Source organism: Chinchilla lanigera, unplaced genomic scaffold, assembly GCF_000276665.1.
Source record: "Chinchilla lanigera isolate Chin_1 unplaced genomic scaffold, ChiLan1.0 scaffold00035, whole genome shotgun sequence".
Classification (NCBI taxonomy): Eukaryota; Metazoa; Chordata; class Mammalia; order Rodentia; family Chinchillidae; genus Chinchilla; species Chinchilla lanigera.
In genome coordinates, this window is record NW_004955436.1 from 16538035 (window position 1) to 16562228 (window position 24194).

Sequence of the window (24194 nt, forward strand, 5' to 3'; positions counted from 1 at the left end):
CAACCGGGATAAGGGAAAAGAGAAAAGAAAGAAGGGAAAAACATGAAGCTATATACAAGATAGCTAATTGTACTACTAATTTCTATTGTGTTATTGAAAGGAACAGTTAATGTTTGTTTGATCAATCTTATAGGAATATATTTGTTTATCTGAGTAACCAATTTGAAGATACCAATATATAATACAACAACCATTGTTAATTTCCTATCACCTTGTCTGAAATTCTGTATTGTTTTTGTATTGTTTTATTTATGTCTGTGTGTCTATTAATACGTTTCTGTTCTTTTATCTTTAAAATAGAAAAAACCAGAATTATCAGGCATGAGAAAGAAATAAAATGCTATGTATAAGAATGGAAGAACTCAAATTATCATTATTTGCGGAGAATATGATTCTGTACATAGAAAGCCCCTTTAAAATCCATGAATAAATAAATTCTTGAATAGAATTTATTCATTAGAATGAATAAATAAAATGAATATCAGTAGTGTTCCTATACTCCAACAATGAACATACTGAGAAAAAAATCAAGGAAAGAATATTATTCACAAGAGTTTCAAAAATGTTAGATACCAAAGTATCACTTTAGCCAAGGAAGTGAAGGAACTCTATCACGAAAACTTTAACACTCTGAATAGGAAGATTGAAAAAGATAACAGGAAAATGGAAACACATTTCCTATTCCTGGCTAGTCAGAATTAATGTTGACAAAATAGCCACGTTACCAAGCTTTATAGATTTAATGGAACCCCAGTCAAAATACCAACAGCATTCCTGACAGAACTATAAAAGCAATTAAGAAAGAAGAAACCCAGAATAGCAAAAGCAATCCTAAGCATCAAGAGCAAAGCAGAAGGCTCTGTAATCCTAGATCTCATGTATTGCCACCTATATATCTATTAACAGATGGACAGAAAAAGAAATGGAATACTACTCTGCCATAAAAGGGTAAATTTGAGTCATTTGTGGGAAAATAGATGCACTGTGAGGCCACAATGCTTAGTGAAATAAAGCAGACATACTAACTATATTACAAAGCTTAAGTGATAGAACCAGCACTGTGCTCACAAAAATGGACATGCGAATCAGCAGAACAGAAGAGAGGCTGCAGGAAGCACCCCGGGCGCATGTAGATGTCTGGTCTTGAAAAGGGACAAAAACACATGCTGGAGAAAAGGTAGAAAATGGTGCTGGGAAAACTGGTTATCCTCATGCAAAACATCATTGAATCTAGGCTCACATCTCTCACCAGTCCCTAAAATAAAATAAAAATATATCAAAGATCTAAATATTAAAGCAGAAACACTGTGTCTTCTGGAAGATAAAAAAGGTGAAACTCTTGAAGACAGAGGCATGGGAAGGGACTTTCTGAACAGAACCCCAGTCACACAAGAAATAACACCAAGGGTCAACAAATGGGATTATATTAAACTCAGAAGCTGCAGTGCAAAGGAAAACACCTACACAGTGAAGAGATAGAATGAAAACAAATTCTGCCAGCTACTCCTTGGACAGAGGACTAATATCTAGAATATATAAAGAACTCAAAAAAAGCTAGCCTCCCTGAAATAAAAAGCCTAATAAAATGGGAAATTGAAATGAATGGACACTTCTCAGAAGAAGAAATAGAAATGGCCAATAAGTATAAAAAAAATGTTCAACATCTTCGGCCATTAGAGAAATGCAAATTAAGATAATACTGAGATTCCGCCTTACTCTATAAAAAAGAATTATCAGCAAGAACTCTGCAAAGAACAAGTGCTAGTGAGGCTGAAGAGGAAAAGGAACCTTTCTACACTGTTAGAGTTTAAAATACTATAACTGCTATGGAAGTAAGTATGGAAATTTCTCAAAAAAACTAAAATTAGAAATTCCACTCAACCCAGTTATTCCCCTTCTAGGTATCTTCCAAAAAAGAGTTAAAGCTATCATATTACAGTGATATATGAATACTCATGTTTATAGCAGTGCAACTCATAATAGCCATGTCTTAGAAGCAGCCTGTATATCTGTCAACAGATGAATAGAAAAAGAAATGGAGTACTACTCTGCCATAAAGAATGATAGGTTTGAGTCATCTGTAGTCATTTGAAAATAGATGTATCATGAGACCATCACACTTAGTGAAATAAAACACAAGCTTAAATATTGCACGCTAATATGAGAAACCCAAAGTATAAATAATTTAAAGAGTAAAATAAAAGGTAGATAACAAGATACAAGGAGGTAGACCTTTTGCAAATGGAGGATCTAGCAGGGGAAGGAGGGTTAAGGAGGGTTTGTGGCTTGTACCTTCTGGAGCAGTGGGCTGAGGCAGACTGGGGCCCACTTGAGCCACAGCCAGGACAGCTGAGGGGTACTGTGCCAGAACAGGTGGGGGCGGGCAGAGTCATGAGATGCAGGACAGAAGTGCTGAAGTCCCAAGGCAGTGATGATGAACCCTTTAGAGCTTTCAATGGTAACAAGCAGCCAGCTGTGGCACGCGTGCCATAGGTTCGCCCCCACTGTCCTATGGGTCACTGCTCTGGAAAACATGCCCCAGCACCCTTCTCCCCTTGACCTGATGAACAGAACCTTGCTTTCTTCTGTCCGGATGAGTCTCCTCAGCCAATAGCCATTTGGCCCCAGGCTTAGTACTCTCCTCCAAACATCCTTTTTATTCTTTATATGGCCACATTGACAGTTTCCTAAATCTTTCTATTCTGCTTTCCTTTTAACTATAAATTCCACTTTTAAATTATTCCTCTTTTCTTGTTTTACTATAATTGATCAAGAGAAGCTATGAAGTGCCTTGAATATTTGTGGCCTTGAAGCTATGAAGTGCCTTGAATATTTATAATTTCTTTTGCTGGATATCTTAGTTCATTGCTTTTAGGTTCAGCCTTCTACAAAATCCCAGCACCCAGACAGAATTCCAACAAGTCCTCTGCAATTGTGTAAGAAGGATGGACGTCACTCCTGTTTCCAGTGCCTTTTCCCTCAGGCCTGTGTGAAACCTGATCAGGATGGCCTTTACTGTCCATATTTCTGAACTCTACCAACATTTTGCTCATGAGCCCTTGAGTACAATCACACAGCTCCTGACAACAGATACACACTTGGAGAAGTACATCATTAGGCCATGTTACTGTGTGACTGCCCCAGAGGGCACATACACACAGCTAGATGGCAAAGTCAGTCACTCTGGGGGCCTCTTGATATGGTGTAAACACATACCTGCCTGGGCTGGGCATGTCCAGAGACCTGAGATGTCTGAGATTGCTGCCCACACAACACAGCGGATTGCTTCACAGTAAACATTCTTTAATAAATAGAAGTAAGCTATAAAATGCCAATGTATAGCACAGCAGGAACATACACAGCACAGAGTCATGTATTGTTATTTTCTAGTACCAGGTACTATACATAATATAACTGGCAGCACAGTAGGTCTATCAATACCAGCAATACCACAAATACGTGAGTGATGTATTGTGCTGCAGCCTATGGCAGCCACATTACCCGGTGATGTGAATTTCTAGTGCCACTGTAACATAGGGCACTGCCCTCATATGCTCTGTCACTGACTAAAATATCATTATGTGTTGTATGACAATAATCCCAAGTATGATCCAGGCTTTCCCTACAGCTCCTGTCCTCTGAGTCCTCACCAGAATTGCCCTTAAAACTCCACTAACAAAGTATTTTTCTGGCCTTCTCCTTCAAGTTCTGCTAGCCTTCACTTATTACCTAGTACCAAAGCCACTCTCCAAAGTCACATTTCCAGAAATGTGTCCCTTACTTATGTATTTGTTACAGTGATAGCCATATATTTTGGTCACAGTTTCTGTATTAGTCTGTTCTGTGCTACTGTAACAGAATACCTGAGGCTGGATGCAGGAAACTAAGATTTCTCTCTTACAGTTCTGGAGGCTGTGAAGGCAGAGGGCATTTCTGCCACATCATCCAGGGCAGAAGGGCAAGGCACGTGCATGTGATGGAGCAGGAGAAAGAGGACTAAGCTCATTGTTTAATATGGACCACACCCATGAGGACTGGGCATACTCCTGGTGAGGAGATTGATCCATTCCCCAAGCCAGAGCCGTGACACCTAAGCACATCCTGAAGGCCAGATCTCTTAACATTGCTGCTTTGGGGCTTAAGCTTCCAAACTTTGAGGGTTACATTCACCTGTGGTGAACCCTCATGTTATGCAGAGCCTCGTATTAACACAGCCCAGACAAAGGAGTAGACACACGTGGTGTGATTCTGTCTCCTGGGCCTGTTACATCAGTGAAGCGCACTTAGGGCTTTTCTCCAAGTCTTGAACACTTCCTTGACCACACTTTTCCTTCCTCCACAGAACTGTTCCAAATGTTCTCCAGCTTTCTCAGACACACTTATTCCAGCGATTTTATTTTTACATGTTAGCAGGTGAGGCCCCAGGCAAGGAAAAGAAATTTAAAAATGAAAGCATTGTAAGCCCACAGTGGAAAAAAAGAAGTCTCTCTCCTAAGGCTAATATGAGGTCTAGACTAATGCCAATAATTTAAGTGAGAAATTGGAGAATCAAGAGTCCCACTCTTCCTCATGTATTTTATTCAAGAAGTACCTTTTCAGCACCTCCATGTGGCGCGAATAAGTCTAAAAAATAGGAAGATAGTAGCACATTAAAAACAAGACAGAGTGAACAAACTCCTGCCTTCTTGAAAATTGTATGAGTTAAATACATATCAAGTATTAGATGGCAAGAAACACTATGCAGACAAAAGCTGCCCAGGGGCTGGGGGGCCCTGATTAGTTTTGAATACAGGCTGGAGAAAACTCACTGAGGCAATGGCCCACAGCAAAGAACCAAAGGAAGTGAGAGTGCTGCAGTTTGGATGGGTAGGATCTTTGTTCTCAACACCAGGAAGGCCAGTGTCAAGGCCCTGTGGCAGGAGTACACATGCACCTTACATTCAAGGAACAACACAGTGGCTATTATAGCTGGAGAAGGACCGAGAAGTAAGAGCAGAAGCTGAGGTCAGATGATGTAAACCTGGTGTGTGTCATTTTAGGAAATTTGCCCTTATTGAACAGCAGCACAGTGTTATAATCCTCCAAGGACTAGTCAAGAATAAACATGGCACTTATTTGGACCTACTGGCCTGTGAACCCATTTCCTGGTATGTCAGAATGGTGTCCTTCTAACACTGCTTCAAATCACACACTGCGATGCAGGACTTCCACATCCTAACTTTAGGACATTTTCACTGCCTCCTTGCTGCCGCTTTTAAGGAATTATTTGCTTAAGGGAGGAAATTCTTCCCTGATTTTTAACAGAATACTTGCCACGCTGCCTTTTCCTATTACCAGTCTATTCTCAAGCTTATTAGATGAGAGCCCACTGGTTCCAGACATCTGGTGCTGTCAGAGGAGTCCACTTTGCCCACCGTCAGAATTACTGGATCCCTAGCAAATTAAGAAATGTTCCATCTCTGCAGATAAGCTTTGACCTCAGACTTATAGGAGGGCTTTCACACTCGTAAGCACTATCACCTATTCTCTGAAAATAGGAAAACATAACGTAGAGAGACTGTCTCATCTGAAAGGCACTACTAATCATGATACTTTAGAAAAAAATTTCTTAGGGCAAGTTTTACCAAAAAGATAAACATACACTTTAACATGTTTTTTTCTTAGTGAAAACAAAAATCTACCTCGTTGTTTTATTTTCACAACTCAGGAAAAAAAAGGTGATTATCTATGAAAATTCTGGAGAGATGGCAGAGTTTGAGGCACTGGGAATCTGTCTTCCCACAGAGAGAAGAACTGTCTGGCAGAATCTGCCTGATGTAAGTATTTTGGAACTCTGGAGCCTATTGAAGGTTTGCAGCTTCCAGGGAAAGACTTGGACCGTGAAGTGCGTTAATTTTGTCAACTTCAGCTCTGGGCACGGTAGTAACTACACGTCCCCCAGCCCTGGACCACACGGCAGGCAGCTGTGCCCAGCATGCCCCTAGATCCATCTGCACATGGGTCCTGGGAGCCAGGTGGCAATAAAGATCCTGTCCTCAAAAACTTGGAATCTGTGTTCTGATCTTATGGTCTGATCGCTGATTGTTTCTCGGGTCAAACAGGTGCAGACAAAGAGCTATTGTTGCCACACCTCCCCTCACTGTTGTGATCCCCATCACCAGCTGAGGTGACTTCCAGGGCACTTAACGGGCCAAAGCCCTTCCCTCCTTTCACCTGTGACTTTTTCCCTTTCTGGGAATCAGATATTAGAAGCTAGGATGCTGAAAAACAGATACATGTATAAAAAAACTGGAACATGACTGTACATGTCTACGGGAAGACACAGACTCAGAAAAAAGGTTCAAGGAGACTTCAGTTTACACTGCAGGCTGATTGTTGGGGCATGGGCAGTCTTCAACGACTTAAAAAATTTTATCAAAAATCAGTAAAACCCTGGGGAAGGAAACTCTAATTTGCAGAGTTATTGATTATTGGATTCAAATGTCCAGTTTTCAACAAGAAAATCACACAGTACATGGAGAAATAAAAAATATGGTTCATTTGAAGAGAAAAGAATCAACAGAAACTGTGCCAGAACTAAAAGAAGGTGTGGAGAAAGTTAACAAACTTATGAACTGATGAACACCATGGAAATATTAATGAAGAGAGAAAGAATACCCAAGAGAAACCAAAACTAAATTCTAAAACTGAAGAATACAGCAAATGAAAGTTCTCCAGAGGCAGGAAGATATTCTCCAGAGGGATTTAAGGACTCTTCTGCGCAGGCTGAAGAAAGAATCAGTGAACTTGGAGATAGGACAATAGAAATCATCAAGTCTGAGAAATAACAAGGAAAAAATTGAAGAACACAGAACAGAAGTAAGGGAACTAGGGGACACTGTCAAGCTGACCATTGTCTGCAATATGGAAATCCCAGAAAGTGAAGAGAGAGAGAAGGGAAGTGAGAATATATTTTTAAATAATTGCTGAGCCAGGCATGGTGGCGCTTGCCAATAATCTCAGGATTTATGAGGCTGAGGCAGGAGGAATGCTGTGTTTGAGGCCAGCCCATGCTAGATAATGAGTTCAAGGCCAGCCAAAACTATATAGTGAGACCATGTCTCAAAAGAAAAAAGAAATGAAGTTGCTGAAAACTCTCCAAACTTAAGGGAAGTCCTAATGCAAACACCCAAGAAGTGCAGGGAACTCCAAGCAAGATAAACTGATAAGGAGTCATAGCAAGACATAAACTTTCAAAAGACAGAACTAGAAAGCAGCAGGGAAAAGCAATACGTCATGTAGGAGGCATCCTCAATGGGACCATCAGCAGTTTTCCCATCAGGAACTTTGAAGACCAGAAGATAGTGGGCCAATAAATAAAAATCCTAAAAGAAAAAAATAATACACAGGACAAATGCATAAGGCAGTCTTGCAGTGTGAAGTGAAAGGACACTAGGTAGTGACTTGGAGATTTATGAAGCAGTAAATATTCAATAAAGATAAATACATGGGTAATTGTACACATATTATTATAACTTTGGTTCACAGCATCACATTTTGTTTTTTGTACAACTTAAAACACTAATAGGTTTAAAAGAATTATTAGTTTGTGTTCTTAGGAATACAATATATAAAAACATACTTGGGGAAATCAACAACCAAAAGAGGTAGGGACTGAGCTGTTAAAGGAGCAGAGATTTTTTTTGTATGTCACTGAAAATAAGCTGTTATGAGTTCAAGTTAGTTTAAATATAACTCTCTTGATAATCAGAAATAAAATAATTATAGAATATACACAAAAGAAATAAGAAAAGAGTTCAGACGTTTTACCAAAAAAATTCAACACAAATGAAGATGGTAACGCAGGAAGTGAGGAATGAAAAGAGCAATAAGGAATATAAAAAACAAATAGCAAAATTAAAGACATCCCTTGTCAGTAATTACTTTATTTTTTTGTCAGTAATTACTTTAAATGCAAATGGATTAAACTCTCCAATCAAAGGCAGAGATTGGTAGAATGATCCAGCTATATGCTATCTACAAGAGACTCACTTTAAATCCAGTCACAAATAGACTGAAAGTGAAAGGGTGAATTAAAGATATAACATGCAAATACTAATCAAAAAGAGGAGAAGCTATACTAATATTAGATAAAATAGATTCTAACTAAGTAAAAAGGACTACAAGTGACAAACAAGGATATTATATATCAATAAAAGGTTCAAAATGGCAAGAAGATATAATTATAAATCTAATGATAGACCATCAAAATGTATGAAGCAAAACACAACAGATTAAAAAGAAAAGTAAATGGTTCTTTAATAGTTGGAGACCTCAATTTTCCATTCTAAATAATAGATAAAACAGCCAGACAAAGTAAAGAAATAGAGGACCTGAACATCACAAGTTGACTAGATCTTACAGACTCATTCTTGTAAAGAGTACTCTATGCAACAATAGCAGCATGCACATTCTTCTCATGTCCATACGGACAATTTCTAGAATGGACCACATGTTAGGCCACAAGTTAAGTTTCAGTAAATTTTAAAGATGTGTATTTCATACAAAGTTTCTTCTTTAGCCACAAAGGAATCCAGCTAGAAATCAACAACAGAAGTGAAACTGGAAAAATCATAAATTTGTGGAAATTAAATGCACTCAACCAATTAATCAGGAAAGAAGTCACAAGAAAAACTGTAATACTTAGAGATAAATGAAATTGAAAACACAACATATCAAAATTTATGGGCTACCACAGAATCAGTGCTAAGGCAAAATTCATAGCTATAAATACTGTCATGATTTAAATCTAAAATGTCCCCCAAAGTCTCATGTGTTTGGAAGCTGATTGAATAATAGGGGGGTTGTTCTCATCAGTGGATTACTCTGCTGATGGATTAATAGCTGACTTGCTGGTATGAGACAGGTCCTGCTTATAGAAGGTCACTGGAAGGATGTATTCTTGTCCCTGCTTCTCCTTCTCTTTCTCTGCTTCCTAGGAGCCATGGGTGAGCATCTGTCCCTCCACCTTGCTGTTTCTGCCTTGAAACCAGCCAACCATGGACTGAACCCGTTAGAAATTGTGAGCCAAATACTCCTTTCCTCCTCTGAGGTGAGGGTGTCAGCAATAGGAAAGCTGACTAATACAAATCTTGCATTAAAAAAGTAAAAAAGATCTCAAATCAATAACGTAATTTTGCAACTTAAATGGGAAAGAGAAGAGCAAACTAAACCTTAAAGCTACTGGAAGATAATATAGAGATAGTAAAGATTAGAGGAGTAAATGAAGTTATTGAATAGAAAAATAAGAAAGAAAAGCCAAAAATTATTTCTTTGGAAAGATAAAGCAATTGACAACTACCAGCTAGATGGATTGAGAAAAAAAGAAGATTCAAATTACTAAAATCAGAAGTGAAAGTGGGGATATTACTACCGGTTCTACAGAAACAGGATTCTATGAGACAGTTGTATGGCAACAAGTTGGATAATTTCAATGAAATGGACAAGTTCCTAAAAGGTACAAAACCAGCCAAGACCAAATTATAAAGAAATAGAAAATCTAAATAGACTATAACTAGTAAGGAGGACAAATCAATAACCAAAAAGCTCATGACCAAAAAAAGTACAGTCTTGATGACTTTACTGGTAAATTCTACAGTTTCTAATTCATTCTATGAGGCTGGCTTTATACTCAGAGCAAAGCCAGTCAAGGACATTATGAAAAAACTACAGGAAAATATCCTTTATGAACATTTATGCAAAAACCTCAACAAAATACTAGGAAACCAAATTCAGCAGCATATTAAAGGGATTATATATTACAACCAGGCAGAATCTATTTTTTTTTTTTGCACCAGGAATCAAACTCAGGACCTTGTAGTTGCCAGGCAGGTGCTATACCACTGAGCTATATCCCCAGCCCAGAATTTATCCTTGTAATACAAGGATGGTTCAACATATGAAAATTGATCAATGTAATATACCACTCTGGTAGAATAAAAGGGGAAAACTATACCATCTCAATGCAAAAAAAGCATTGACAAAACAGCATCCTCTCATAATTAAACAAACACCCAGTAAACTAAGATTAGAAGGAAATTAGTTCAACATAATAAAAACCACACATGAAAGCCCCACAGAGAACATCATATTACATGTTCAAAGACTGAAATTTCTCTATCTATGATGAGGAAGAAGGTAAGGATTCCTACTTTCATCACTTTTATTCAATACAATACTGGAATTTCTAGCCAGAGCAATTAGGCAAAGGAAAGGAAAAAAATCCAAATTATAAAGGAAGTAGTAAAATTATTTCTGTTCACAGATGCTATCATCTGAAAAACTATATGTTGAAAACCCCAAAGACATCAGCCCCACAAACACTTTAACTAAAAAATGAATCCAGCAAGATAGCTGTATACAAAGTCAATACACATCCACTTCATTTCTATATACTAACAAAGAACAATCAGAAAAGGAAATTATGAAAACAATTTCATCTAGAGTAGTATCAAAAAAGAATAAACTACTTTGGAATTAACTAACTAGGTGGAAGGCAGTATGATAAAAACTGCAAATCAGGCTGGGCTGAGATGTAGCTCAGTCTACCAAACTGAGCTCCCTGGGTTCAATTCCTAGCATCCGAAAACAAACAAATAAGCAAAACTACAAAACACTGTTGAAAGAAATTACAGATATAAATTAATCTAAATATATCCCATTGCTTATGGATTGGGAGATATTGTTGAAATGCCTGTTCTGCCCCAAATAATCTACAAATTCAATGAAATTTCTATCAAAATCCTAAAGATGTCAAAATTTCTTTGAAAATCCTAATGAGATTTATTCCTATCAAAATCCTCATAATGGTTTTTACACAAATAAAAAAACCACCCTAAAATTCATAGAGTTTCAATAGCCCCAAATATCCAAAACAACCTTAGCAATATCTTAGAGGATTAACGTTTTTGATGTGAAAACTTTCTACAAAGTTACAGTAATCAAAACAGTGTGGGATTGGCATTAAAACAAATAAAATAAAGAGCCTAGAAATAAACCCTTAGTTGGGTGAGGTGGTACACATCTGTGAGCCTAGTACTCTGAGAAGCTAAGGCAGGAGGATTACAAGTTGAACTCCACCTTGAGAAACTTCGCAATGTGGTGAGGCCCTGTATCAAAATGAAAAATGAAAAGGGTTGAGGATACAACAGTATGAAAAGTCCCTGGGTTCAATCCCAGTATCTCAAAAGAGAGAGAGAGAGAGAGAGAGAGAGAGAGAGAGAGAGAAACTCTTGCATATATGGTCAAATGATTTTCACAAGGACCCAACACCAATTAATGGGCAAAGAACAGTCTCTAAAAAATGGTGCTGAGAAAACTGGATATCCACATGGAAAAGAAAGAACTTGGATTCTTACTTAACATCCTATATAAATTTACTCAAAATAGATCAAAGACCTAAATATAAAACCTACAATTATAAAACTTTTAGGAGAAAATGCAGGAGTAAATGTGTGTGATTGTGGATTAGACAATGACTTCTTGGATATGACCCCTACAGGTAACCAATGAGAAAAACAAAGTGGACTTCATAAACATAAATCCAAAGACAGTATCAACAGAGTGAAAAGGCACCACACAGAATAAGAAAAAATCTCTATAAATCATATATCTGATAAGGATAATATCCACAATACATAGAAAACCAGTAAAACTCAGCAACAAAAAAATAAGTTACCAGTTCATGAACAGGCAAAGGACTAGAACAGAAGTTTCTCAAAAGAAGATAAACAAGTGGCCAGTTAGCACTTGAAAAGATTCTTAGCATCACAAATCATCCAAGAAATGCAAATCAAAACTACAATGAGACACCACTTCTGCCTTTCAGGACAGCTACTGTCCAAGCAGAAAATCTATGTGGGTGTGCTTGTGTGGGGCACATACTTATAATCCAGCATTTAAAGGCTGAGGCAAGGAGGATCCTGAGTTTGAGGCCAGCTTAGGCAACATAGGAGACCCTTTCTCAAAACAAACTACAAACAATAATAAGTGTTGATGAGATGTGGAAAAAATAGAACTTTGTGCATTCTTGGTAGAAATGTTAAAATAGTATATCCACTAAACATCATTGTTCTTCAGAAGACTAAAAATAGAGCTTTATGTAATCCAGCAGTTTCACTACTGGGTATATGCGCAAAGGAACACAATGTTAAGTCTCAGGAAAGCTCAGAGTCTTAAACATGTACATTCATGTTTGTAGCAGCAATATTCACAACAGCTAAAACACAGAAACAATCCAAGCATACAGTAGTGGGTAAATGGATAAGCAGTTGTAAAACCCAATGCTATGTTATTAATCCTTGAAGAGGAAGGACATTCTGGCATATACTACAGCACGGATGAACTTTGAAGACATTACGCTAAGTGAAATAATCCAGTCACAGAAGGATCAACTCTGTATGAATTCATCTACATAGGTACTCACAGTATTCAAGACCATATGCGGAGAAAGCAAAGTAGTTGCTGCTAGGCACTGGGGGAGGAAGCAATGAGAAGTAAACTCTGTTTAATAGGTACACAGTTTCACTTTTAAAAGTGGAAAAGAATAATGGCTATCATCAAGAAATCAAGAAATAACAAATGCTAGCACAGCTTTGGGGAGAAAACAAACCCTTCCACGTTGTTAATGCGAATGTAAACTAGTACAACCACTATGGAAATAAGTATGGAAATTCCTCCAAAAACCAAACCTAGCAATTCTGTTTGACCCAGGTATTTCCCTTCTAGGAATCTTCCTGGAAGAGTTAAAGACATCGTATTAGTGATACAAATGATACATGCATACCCATGTTTATAACATGAAATTCATAATAGCTATATCTTGGAGGTAACTCACACGTCCATCAACAGATGAATGGAAATGTGACATTTAGAAAATGTGATATTTAGACATAATGGAGTACTACTCTTCCATAAAGTTTTGGAGGACAGTGAATGCACCTTGGGACCATAACGTTAAGTGAGATAAATCAGACACACATGCTTAAATATCACGTAGTTTCAATTGCATAAGAAACCCAAAGTATAAATAAAGAGCAAAATAAAATATAGGTAATAGGAAATAGGGAGGTAGATCTTTCTCAAATGGGAAGGGGATCAAGAAATTGAGAGTAGATTAAAAGAAGTAAAAATTTTTAAAAAATTAGAAAAAAGAAATTGGGAGAGGATGAAGAAAAGAATGGAGATGTGTTCTGTATATCACCAACTCCACACAAGGACTGGAAACAAGTATTGCGAGCATGCGCTGAAGAAAAAACAAGATGAAAAGGCCTGTGAGGATGGACGGTGGTGATGCTGCGCAACATTTATTTTACAATAAAAAAATGGAATAAAAACTTACATTACAAAATACTGTATTGTTGCAGGAAAAACAAAACAAAACAAAACACCACCACTACCAGAAAATCCTTAATGACTTGAGTTCACAGAGCTGTGGGAACATTTTAAAAATATCAATTCCTTTTTTAGTCCCTTATAAGCCACTCAGGAGGAGTTCAAACACTAATAGAGCCTTTTAGTGCTGTTACTTGGTGGATTATGAGACTAGCAATTTGTACCCCAGTTCTGATAATACCTTCAAAACATTACTGCTGACCAGAAGTGCCACTATGGCCATGAAACACGCCACACTGCCTTTAAGGTATATGGTGATCACATACTGATGACTTGTTCAAGACTGCTACATTATCCATGCAGCTTAAGGCAAGGGTTACCCTAGGAGCTGTCTAATCCAGGCAGTGGGCTACCAGCTGTGTGTCCTAGAAAAATAACATCCTCTTCAAGCCTCAGTTTCTCTTTCTATAAAAGGTAAAGTAAGATGTTCAAAAAATGACTGGGAGTGTTAAATGCACAGGGCTGGCATATAGTCGGTACTATCACAGTGGTCACGCCTTGCTTCTCCTTTGAAGAAATTGCTCATTTAAGAAAGGAAGCTCTCTCCCTTTATTTTCAACACAACACCTGCCATGTGATGTTTTATTCTCAATCTCTTCAATGTTAGTAGATTGCAGAATGATTCTAGACTCCTGCTGTTGTAATCAAATAGGACTGTAAATTGTCAAGTTGTGTGGTCCTGTTAAATTAAGAAGTAGTCCCTTTTGCAAGCTATCTTTAACCTCAAACACACCAAAAGTGATGTTGGATGTCAATTTAACTTTTGCTGACTATGGGTGAATACCAAAGCCAACGGTGACCACCACGCCATTATTTGAGAGGTGAGGTGCACGCTGACTTACCTGGCTTGCCTGAGACCTCGTTCTTTGCTCCCATGGCTCTGTTCTGCAGCAAAGCTCCGACGGCACTAGTAACAGTTGGTTCTTTCTTGGCACTTGGCTGAGCCCTACCCTACAGAGAGAGCGGGGGTGGTGGCACAGTACCGTAACCTCAGGTAACAACTGAAGCTAAAGCTGTTTCCACTTAACCAACAGGTTGGAGTCATCTGCAGGGACAGGGACAGACATATGCCCCGCACCTCAGCTCATCTGAGTCCTACCACCCGCAATGGTTGCTCAAAGCCATATCTGAATTTTGGAGTTTTCATCCTACATCAGGCCTTTGGAGTTGGTGGCAGTATGTTTACCCTATACAATTAGTTAGGCTAAGACATCAGAAATCACTTTACGTCAGTATAGAGTCGTGAAACATTTTTTTTCATTACACTTTAAGATGATTTTGTTTTCTACCATGAACAGAGAAGAAAAACAGACTTGCTGGAAGCAAATGTTTTAAGCATGGAATTCCAAAGTCCCGGGTTATCTCAGTCCTTCCAGAGCAGTGGCAAAATGTGGGATTAGCCTGAGATAGGACCAACAGGCTTCCACGGAGCTCCTTTCATCTTGCTACGAGCCACCACCAGTCCCACACAAGTGACAGTGAGAGATAACCTGTTACTCTGCGTGAGAATTCCTGCCTGGAAAAGGGGTGCTGTGAGATTACAGCAGCAGTTCATCCCCATTCAAAGCAAGCTATTTTTAGAGGTCCATATTGGGCTCATTTGGTTAAAGATATGGCACACTTTTAAAGTTGATTATGTTTAAAATGGAAACACATTTAACAGCCCTTCAAGACTGAAGCAACCCCTCCCTTCTTGCTCCATTTCTGAATGTGCGTCACTATTAGTCAAGGTCCCAAAATGGTGATGATGAGACAGTTTACAGTGAGTGACAGAATTCAGAAAGGAAGCGAATTCTCCTGTGCTCGCAGGCACTGCTTCACTCTGGAGAGCAGGGAGAGGAACAGTGCCAGCTAGCCCTCTGCGGGCCTAAGCAACACTTCGTTTGCTGCTTCCCTGTGCCCTGTTTGGCTACAGGAATGCCTGATAGCCCTGTGCTTAGAAGAACCATTTGCAGAAATGTAACTTGTCCCCTACTGCTTTACAAAGTGCAGGGAGAGTTACACGTAAGAAGCACTTCCAAAATTAGGTTGAATTCAAGCCTTCTAGCAGAACTCATGTCTCTCATCAGTTATTCCATATCCTTCCCCACGTACCTCATTAGTACTCTTACTCTGGGATCTCATTTTCCCTGTTGCAGTCTAAATCAGCTGGCCACTTTGCACAGATTGCCCTTCCAGCCTGCAAATTGCAGCCTGTGAGCTCGTTGTGAATCTTACAGGGGAAGTGTTCGCTTGCCTTTGAAGATGCTCAGGAATTCCCTCCACCCCCCGTCCACAGCTCTCCTGATGTCAACTAAGCCACTGCATCCTGTGCTGTTTCTAAGTTCCTGATTAACCAGTACCTAGCATGGATGGGCTGGTACCTGATAGATATGCAATAACTCCCTACTTTAGGAAGGGAGGGAGGGAAGGAGAGAGATTGAAATCCATCATCTATAGGATATGCTTGTGATGGAAAAGTCCCACCCCTATTAGATACTGGATTTAACTGAAAGACTTCTAAATAAGCTCTATGCTCAAAGTATTCAGGAACAATTTAACACTTTTCTTCTTGGCTGAGTCATGCTTATGATACTAACGTCTTTCATACTGTACGATGAGTTACATCCCTGTGACTATGATCTATATGGAGCAATTTGCTGACCCCAGTCCAATCTGTGACTACAAATCTACTATTATCCCGCTCAGGTCATTGTTTTACTTATGTGCATCCATTTGTAATGGTGCTTTGATTCATCTGCATAACTTGCAGATTCTGGGGCTTTCAAAAGCCTGAAGAACCCTGTCCCATAGACCAGAATACATGACCTGTGGGGCATCTTCCTAGTGACACCCAGTCTAGGCCAGGTCCACTCAGAGTCCCAATTCTTCTCCGGATGATTTAGGCTGATTACCACTAGACAAACAGGGTTTTATCGTAACATCACAGAAACACTTTTCATATATCCCAGTCTTCATCCTAAGAACCTTCAAACACTACTTTTTCTAAACACCCAAAGGTGCAAGTCCTGCAAAGATGATTTCCAAAGAAGTAACCATAGCCAGCTCTCTTGATTCTTTCATTCTTAGAATGCTAGTTGAGGAAGTCTAGCAAATTCTCCCTGCTTTCCCCAGGTATGCAAGGAGCCCGCACCTGAATATTTACCTCAGCTTTGGATGCCAACTTAGCAGCGGTCTGGGCTGGATCAAAGACTCGGCGAGAAGAATGATCTTTGCAGAAATTAATATGCCGACTGGCTGCGGTTTCATTAAATCTCCTCATACAGTATGGGCACTGGATATAATCTGAACATAAAGATAATAAGGAGAGCCAATTAACAACTCAGAAACAAGTATGGAACAGACCCTGTGAGATAAGTAGAATATGAACTGTGTTGGAGTGTGAAGAACCATCCCAAACTCTGGTTTGAGACAGCGTATTGAGGCAGCAGGAGGCCAGCACGTACTGACGTAAATGACGGGGCAAGAAAAATTTTACTCTGTTACTCCCTAAGCATCCGTTGCAATCCAGAGTGTGCCCATTAAACACGGATGTGGCATCTTTCCTTAGACAGTGGATTCATTATACTTAGGAACTTCCCAATTAAATGGATTGTTTATTAAATCCTCATGTAAAGAAAGCGCCTGGAAATAGGAGCATGTTAGCATTGATGGTGAGGAAGGGCACCGAAAATCCAAAATGATGCATAGGCTGTGATACTGGCTGAGACAGGAGTTCATACAGAAGTTATTGCCTTATGGGGGAAGATAAGATTTCCCTTCAAAATGTGGTTTTGGGGGTGAGATTAGAAGGGGATATCACTGTGTCACTGGTGAAAAGAAATACTGCTTTTGCAGTGGCTGGATTTGTTTCAGTTTACTAGGTGAGGAGGCAAATGATAAGTTCAGGAGAGTGAAAGGATAAAAGATGTTAGGGGTCAAATAATCAGAGAAGGAACAAAGGAGGGGTGATGGGAAAATGGCCTGAGACTCAGCTTTAGCTTAGGGATGCAAATTCCAGGCAGCTCCTATTGGCCCCCTAAGTCCTCTGGGGTTCTGTGAAATACCTTTGTGTCTGAAGGTTTCTTTCATTTGTAATGATCAGACATGACCGGCTAGCCAGAGAATCGGGAAGGGAGAAGGACGCAGGTCTTCTTGGAATGCAGAGCTGTTTGTAGCAAAGCTAAGTGAGAGCCTCCCCGTCTGAAGCAGGAAGGGATGGAATTTGCTGTTTTGACTCGGGCAACTTTAAAGCATAACAAAGGGGATATGAGTGACAGAAGAGAAACTGCCCCTGCCCCAAGGTTCCGAGACTACACCAACCTTAAACTCAGGATAGAAGTTCAAATCAGTGCTGTCAAAATTCCTTTCTTAAGCAGTTTGGGTTATTTTCTATCTGAACAAATCATGTCCTACTACTCCTAAAATGTAAGAATTGTAAGCAGTTAGAAATTATCTGGCACCATCACCCATTATTTCACATTCTGGAAGGCAGTAATGATCAAAACTTCCTGAACACTTAACTGGTGGCAGGGGGTTTTATAGATGGGGATGCCATGCCTATCCGGTCGAGGAGTAAGTATTCTAATACAGACACAAAACAAAACAAAACATCCCACCATGAAAAATGTCTTCAAAGTAAACGAGTCAGACAGGACAGCACTGGGAAACATTCAGAGCTCAGGGTCCGGAGCCTGCCTGACTGGTTGGGAGCTTGCCTTGCTTGTGAACTTGGGCAAGTTACTCAACACCTCCTTAAGCTTGTTTCCTCAGTATTACTCATATCATCTGTTTCACCAGGCCGCTGCTAAAGTTAACTACGATTATCCACATGAGAGCTTGGTAGGAGGGATGGAACATACTGAGTGTTTGATAAATGCTACGTCTAGTGTGACAAGGTTGTGTTTCCAGCTACCAAACAGGAAGGCCTGCCGCTGGGTAGGAAAAATCTAATACTGGAAGTGCTATGATAATTCAGAACTCATTAACAATGCTGTAGAAAAACCATGTAGAACTTGCTGAGGTGCTGAGCAGGTTGGTTATTTCTTCAGTTTTTATCAGCTAGAAAAGTCTCACATCAGAAACGCTACTGCCATGAACCCTACTGGCATCAGGCAAAGACACTGACCATGGCAATTCTGAGCTGCTTCCTCAACCTTGGTCACCCAGCGTCACCCCTCTACGCATCCAGCATGATGTACCACCAGGGGCCAGCCAAGTTCAGGGATATTTCCCCGCCAGCAAAAATATTGGGGGTGACAACAATTGCCACTTGCAAAATGAGCTGTGAGGGTGGGAGGCAGGAGGAGGAGGCCCTCTGGGGTCCACAGGAGGGATGAGAATCTCAGCTGTAAGGTGCAGGTGGGAGACGGCCAGTTGCATTTAGGTTGGATGCCAAACATTCTGAGAGTGGAGAAAGTTATCTTCCTACAGCAAGCATCTAACTGTGGCACCCTGAGCTACACATTCTTTCCTCTCCTCAGAGCTACATTTCTTCATTTGTCCAACAATGCTTTTACAAAAATTATTATGTCCTATGTATTTGAATAGAAATGATTTCAAAAGTCAAACTACAAATGGATGCTTATGAAGCATATGGTGGTGAAGTCTCATATAAAATTAAAGTAGAAGCATAAGCATAAATTTTAAATGCAAACATTGATGGAGACACCATATGAAATAATGATCAAATGTCTCAGGCCTTATAGAATAATCCCAGTTATAAATATTTTACATCACTGTCCCTATAAAGTGTCACAATATCCTGGAAATTTAAATCATCCTCCGACTTGGTTACATCAGTAAGAAGTAGAATACATTGTTGCAAAAGCTGAGTCATGATAATAGGGAATCATGCTGCAAGAAAAAGGAATTACTTGCAAACATAGGCATACTAGGCCATACTATATATAATTCTAGTTAGGTATGTGCATGGATTTTCTAGTACTTAAGCCTGAGGATACTGGGTAATGTAAAATTCTTGCACAATCAAAATAATCAAATCATGATGAAAATGTGCTATTGCATAGGATTATTTTACATGTGGCATATAATTATGGGTAAGTGCACAAGAAAGAATTTAGCTATAAAACTATATTTTGGCATAAAAATATGAAAGAAAAATAAATTGAACATGCAATGAGGCCTTGCAAGGGGAAATATTTTTTAAAGAAAATAATCCCCATGTTTTAGATCCAACTTAGTAATGAGAAAAGTTCACACAGTACAACATTCAACAGAGTTTCACTTATTCAATAAAAAAACTATAAGTTAGCCCTCTCCTAGGTAACTTCTGATTTTCAAATAAAGCTATTTCTCATAAAAGATGATTTTGTTCCATGAAATTTGTTACTTTCTTTTTTTGTTCTTCCTTTCATATTATTAAAATTTCAGCCATAGGTTTTCCTACTGAACCACTCAAGACTCAACATTATTTTAAGCTACATTTCCATCACTACCCAGTAAACATAAAAGCAATTATGCAGATTATTTTATGAATCAGAAGTTCAGATCGTGTGTTTGATAGATAACTTTCTAGTATGACCTGTCATTTTGCTTTTGTACTTTTTCAGATGGATCTGAAGGATAATTTACACACCATAAAATTTATGTGAAGTGTACAAATGTACCACTCTAACTAAAACACTGTACATTTTCATCACCCCCAAATTTCCCTCAAGCTTCATTTCAGCGTAGTCCTCTAGACCTCGCCTCTACCTTCCTGTCACTATACACAAGCTTCACTTTTCTCTAATTTCATATCACAGAATATCCATCCTGCGGCACGTGTAACCAAGTACTATTCCACTTTGTAAACATTCCACAACGTGTTTATCCACTTGGTTGTTGGTCTATTTCCAGCTTATGTTCCATAAATAAAGTTGTGAAAATTCACATATAAGTCTATTTTGTGGACTTTTTTTTTTTTTTTGGTAAAAGTATCTAAAAGTAGAATTGCTGTACAGGTTAATTTAGTGTCATTTTGCAACTTGTCTGTTCAAATACATCTCTCATCTTTTTCTTAGAGGGTTGTGTCAGTATTGAGTTGTAAGAATTTTGATTGATTGATTGATTGATTGATTGATGTTACTGGGGATTGAACTATATCCCCAGCCCTTTTAATTTTAAACTTAGCAAGAGAGGGACTTGCTAAGTTTCTGAGTTGCTCAGGTTAGGCTTGAACTTGCAATCCTCCTGCCTCAGCCTCCCAGAGTGCTGGGAGGTAAATGTGCCACCATACCTGGCTGAGTTCTTTATATATTCTTGACACAAGCACTTTTTCAAATACGTGTTATAAATATTTTCTGCCAGCTTGTAGGTGGCCTTTTCATTCTTAATGATATCTCTTAAAATGTAAACTTTTGTTTTTCCTGAAACCAAATTTACCAAGTCCCTTTAAAAAATGGTAGTACATTTGTGTCCTGCCTGAGAAATCTTTGTTGACCAACTTTTGACTTTCTTCTAGAAATTTTATAGTTGTAGCACTCAGGTAAGTGATGCATCTTAAGTTAATTGTACATATATTGTAAGAATCAGGGTTCATTTTTCCCATATAGATACAGTTGTTCCAGAATCATTTACTGATATGACTTTCCTTCTGTCCTATTTAAAATTATATTAACATTAGTTTCCTATAGAATGAGAGGGGTCTATATCTAGACTCTATTTTATTTTCAGTCAATACATCAATACCAAATCATCACGACTACTGTACTGCTATAGTATATCTTGATGTTAGATAGTCAAGATTTTGTGTTTTTTTCCAAAACAATTTGGCTACTACAAATTCTTCCATTTTTTACACACTTTTAGAGTCAGCTGGCCAATTTCTCCTTGGCAAACATGCAGGTGTTTCTATTAGAATTAAATTAAATCCATAGATCAATTTGGGTAGAAATGATATCACAATGCTAAATCTCCCAAATCAGAAAAATAGTAAATCTTGCCACTTATTTTGGTCCTTTTTAATTCTGTGAAGGAATATTTGTACTTTTCATTTTATAGGTCCTGTAGATTTTTTAAACTAAGTTTTATTTTTGTTGGTGCATATTTCCCATACATAATGTACATTCTCACGCAGAGTTGGTGTATATATATATAACACATACTAATTCTTTTTTCACCTCTTTCTCTTCCCTTCCTCCTCCCTCTTTCTTCCCTTCTGCACATTTTTGCTAAATATATTCCCAGGTATTTAATTTTTATGTTACAGTAACTGGTATTTTAATTTCATTTTTAAATAGGAGCACAATTCACTATGTATACATTTCATTTGCAATTGAACCCAGAGACAATGAATTACATCCCCAGTCTTTCTTATTTTTTAATTTTGAACAGGATCTTGTTAAGCTGTACAAGCTGACCTCCAATTTTCCATTCTGCAGCCTCGGCCTCCTGAGCAGTTGAGATTGCAGGCAGGCATGGGCCACCGTGCCTGGCTTACTGTGTATACCTTATACCCCACAACCTCATCAAATTCACTTTTCTCAGTAGCTGTTCTGCAGTTCCCTAGGGTTTTCTACATCTACTCATTCACGACTGCATTGTTTGTAAGTAAAGATAACTTTACTTCTACCTCTCCAATCTTTATGCCATACATATAATTTATGTATATTATATATAAATATATATTATCTATTGATTGGTTTTTTTGCCTTATGGCACGGAATACTATCTTTAGTAGTGTTGAGAAGAAGTGGCCAGAATGGACACCCTTGCTTTTTCCGTGATCTTAGTGGTAAGTGCTCAGTTTTTCTGCCCTGAGTGTACTGAGAGCTACTGTTTAGATGCCCTTTATGGAGGAACCTCCCTATTGGTTCCACTTTCCTGACAGGATTTGTTTTGTTTTAGACACAGACAGATGTAACACTGTCAAAGTTTTCTCTTTTGAGATGATCATGTGCTTTAAAAAATATTTTGTTATGATAAACTACATTTATTACATCCTTCCCTTTACATAATTTAGGTTAAATTTGTTATTTTTTCTAACTCTTTAAAGAGAAAGACCAAAGTAATTGATTTAAACTTCCTTTTTTCTAATATAAACATTTAAAGCTGTAAATTTTCTCCTGGGCACTGTGTAAGATAAATCCCACAAATTTCAGTATGTTTTCACTTCATTCAGTTAAAAATATTTTCTAATTTCTTTTGTGATTTCTTCTTAGATCCATAGGTTATTAGAAATGACTTCATTTCTAAATATTCAGGTATGTTCCAGATACATTTTTCATTGATTTCTAATTTAATTTTATTGTGATCAGAAAATACAGTCCATATGATTTTAATCCTAATCCTTTTACATTTCTTCAGACCCCCTCTCTGGTGCTGTATGTGGTCTGTCTTAGGCAAACATTCTGTGTATCTGAAAACAATATGCAGTCTGCTGCTCTGTATGTCACTAGTAGCTACAATCAGTTAGGTCAAACTGGCTGATACCTCTCTTCATACTTGTACATTTTCACTGGTTTTCCTTCTGCTTTTGCATAGTCCATCACTTCCTAAAAGAAGAGTGATAACATCTCCACATATAATTGTGTATTTGTCTACTTCTCCTTCCAGTTTTGTCAGTTTTTGTCTCATGTTCTTTGAGACTCTGTTATTGGGTACATAAACATTTAGAACTGGTAGGTCTTTGTGTTGAATACATCTTTTGAGTCAAGATCACTGTTAATCCTTGCCCTGAAGTTGACTTTGCCTGATAGCATAGCCGCTCCAGTTGTATGATTATTGTTTGTGTGTATACCTTTTCCTGTGCATTTAACTTGTGTCTCTTAAGTGCTTCTTATGAAAAGTATAAAGTAGTTGGCTCTTTCTTTATTATTCAGCTTAATAATGTGTTTTTTATCTGGAGTTTGTAGGTCATTTATATACACTTATTCATATGGTTAGTTTTCACTGTACCATCTTGCTATTTGTATTTATCTGATTTCATTTTTCCTTCTTTTATATTCTCTTTTAGATTGATTTTGTTTTCATTTTCATCTCTACTCAATTCATTGTTTTATTAGTTGTAAGTCAGTATTTTTGAGTGGTTAATAGAGGAAACGCTAGTCTATCTTCAAATAGTACTACATCTAGTCACATAAAATGTAAGGACCTTACAATAATATGTCCTTTTTTCTGGATTCAAACTTGTGCTATTGTTTTCATACATTTTTACTTCCATAGGCTGTAATCACCAAGATATGTCATTATTTCCATGCTTTAAATAATAAATTATAACCCACAGCCAACATTGTACTCAATGGATAAAAAAGACAAGAACATCCACTTTTTCCACTACTTTGCAAAGTAGTTTAGAAGTTCTAGCCATAGGATTTAGACATGAAAAAAACAAAACAAAAGAAAACCCAAAAGGATACAAATGGAAACAGAGAGGCAAACTTATTTCTGTTTACAGATAACATTACAGTAAAACTTTGGATTGGCAGTAATTGGTTCTGTGAATGCTCCACAAGACAAGCAAACATTTCTCATAAATTTTAACTTGATAAAAGAGCCCTGTCTTGCAATATGAGTGGTACGTGACACTAAACATCATACAATCACAACTGAGTCAGTGTTCTTCTCTCTTTCTCTTTCTCTCCTCTCTCCCCTCCCTCTCTGCAGGATTGTGGGTGATGGGCTCCCAACAGCAAAAAGTGATGAGGACATCCCTGGAGAGGAGGAGAAATAGGAAGAGGAATCCCTCATTCCAAGTGAGATTGGGAAGATATATAAAATGTGGGAAACAATACAAAATTTTGTGGAAAAGCGCCCACTACCCAAATAATCCAATAGCAGCA

General features: G+C 38.2%; 1 protein-coding gene across 2 annotated transcripts in view; it reads right to left on the reverse strand.

Annotated features, from left to right (window-relative positions):
* Positions 1 to 24194, reverse strand: part of Zc2hc1b (zinc finger, C2HC-type containing 1B) — a 63739-nt gene that overhangs the window by 22050 nt on the left and 17495 nt on the right. For both annotated transcript variants that reach the window (XM_005389243.2, XM_005389242.2), the window contains 2 exons: positions 16577 to 16716; positions 14274 to 14382 (listed from right to left, as the gene is read on the reverse strand). In XM_005389243.2, the coding sequence (XP_005389300.1) occupies positions 14274 to 14382; positions 16577 to 16716 (249 nt within the window). The remainder of the gene's footprint in view (positions 1 to 14273; positions 14383 to 16576; positions 16717 to 24194) is intronic.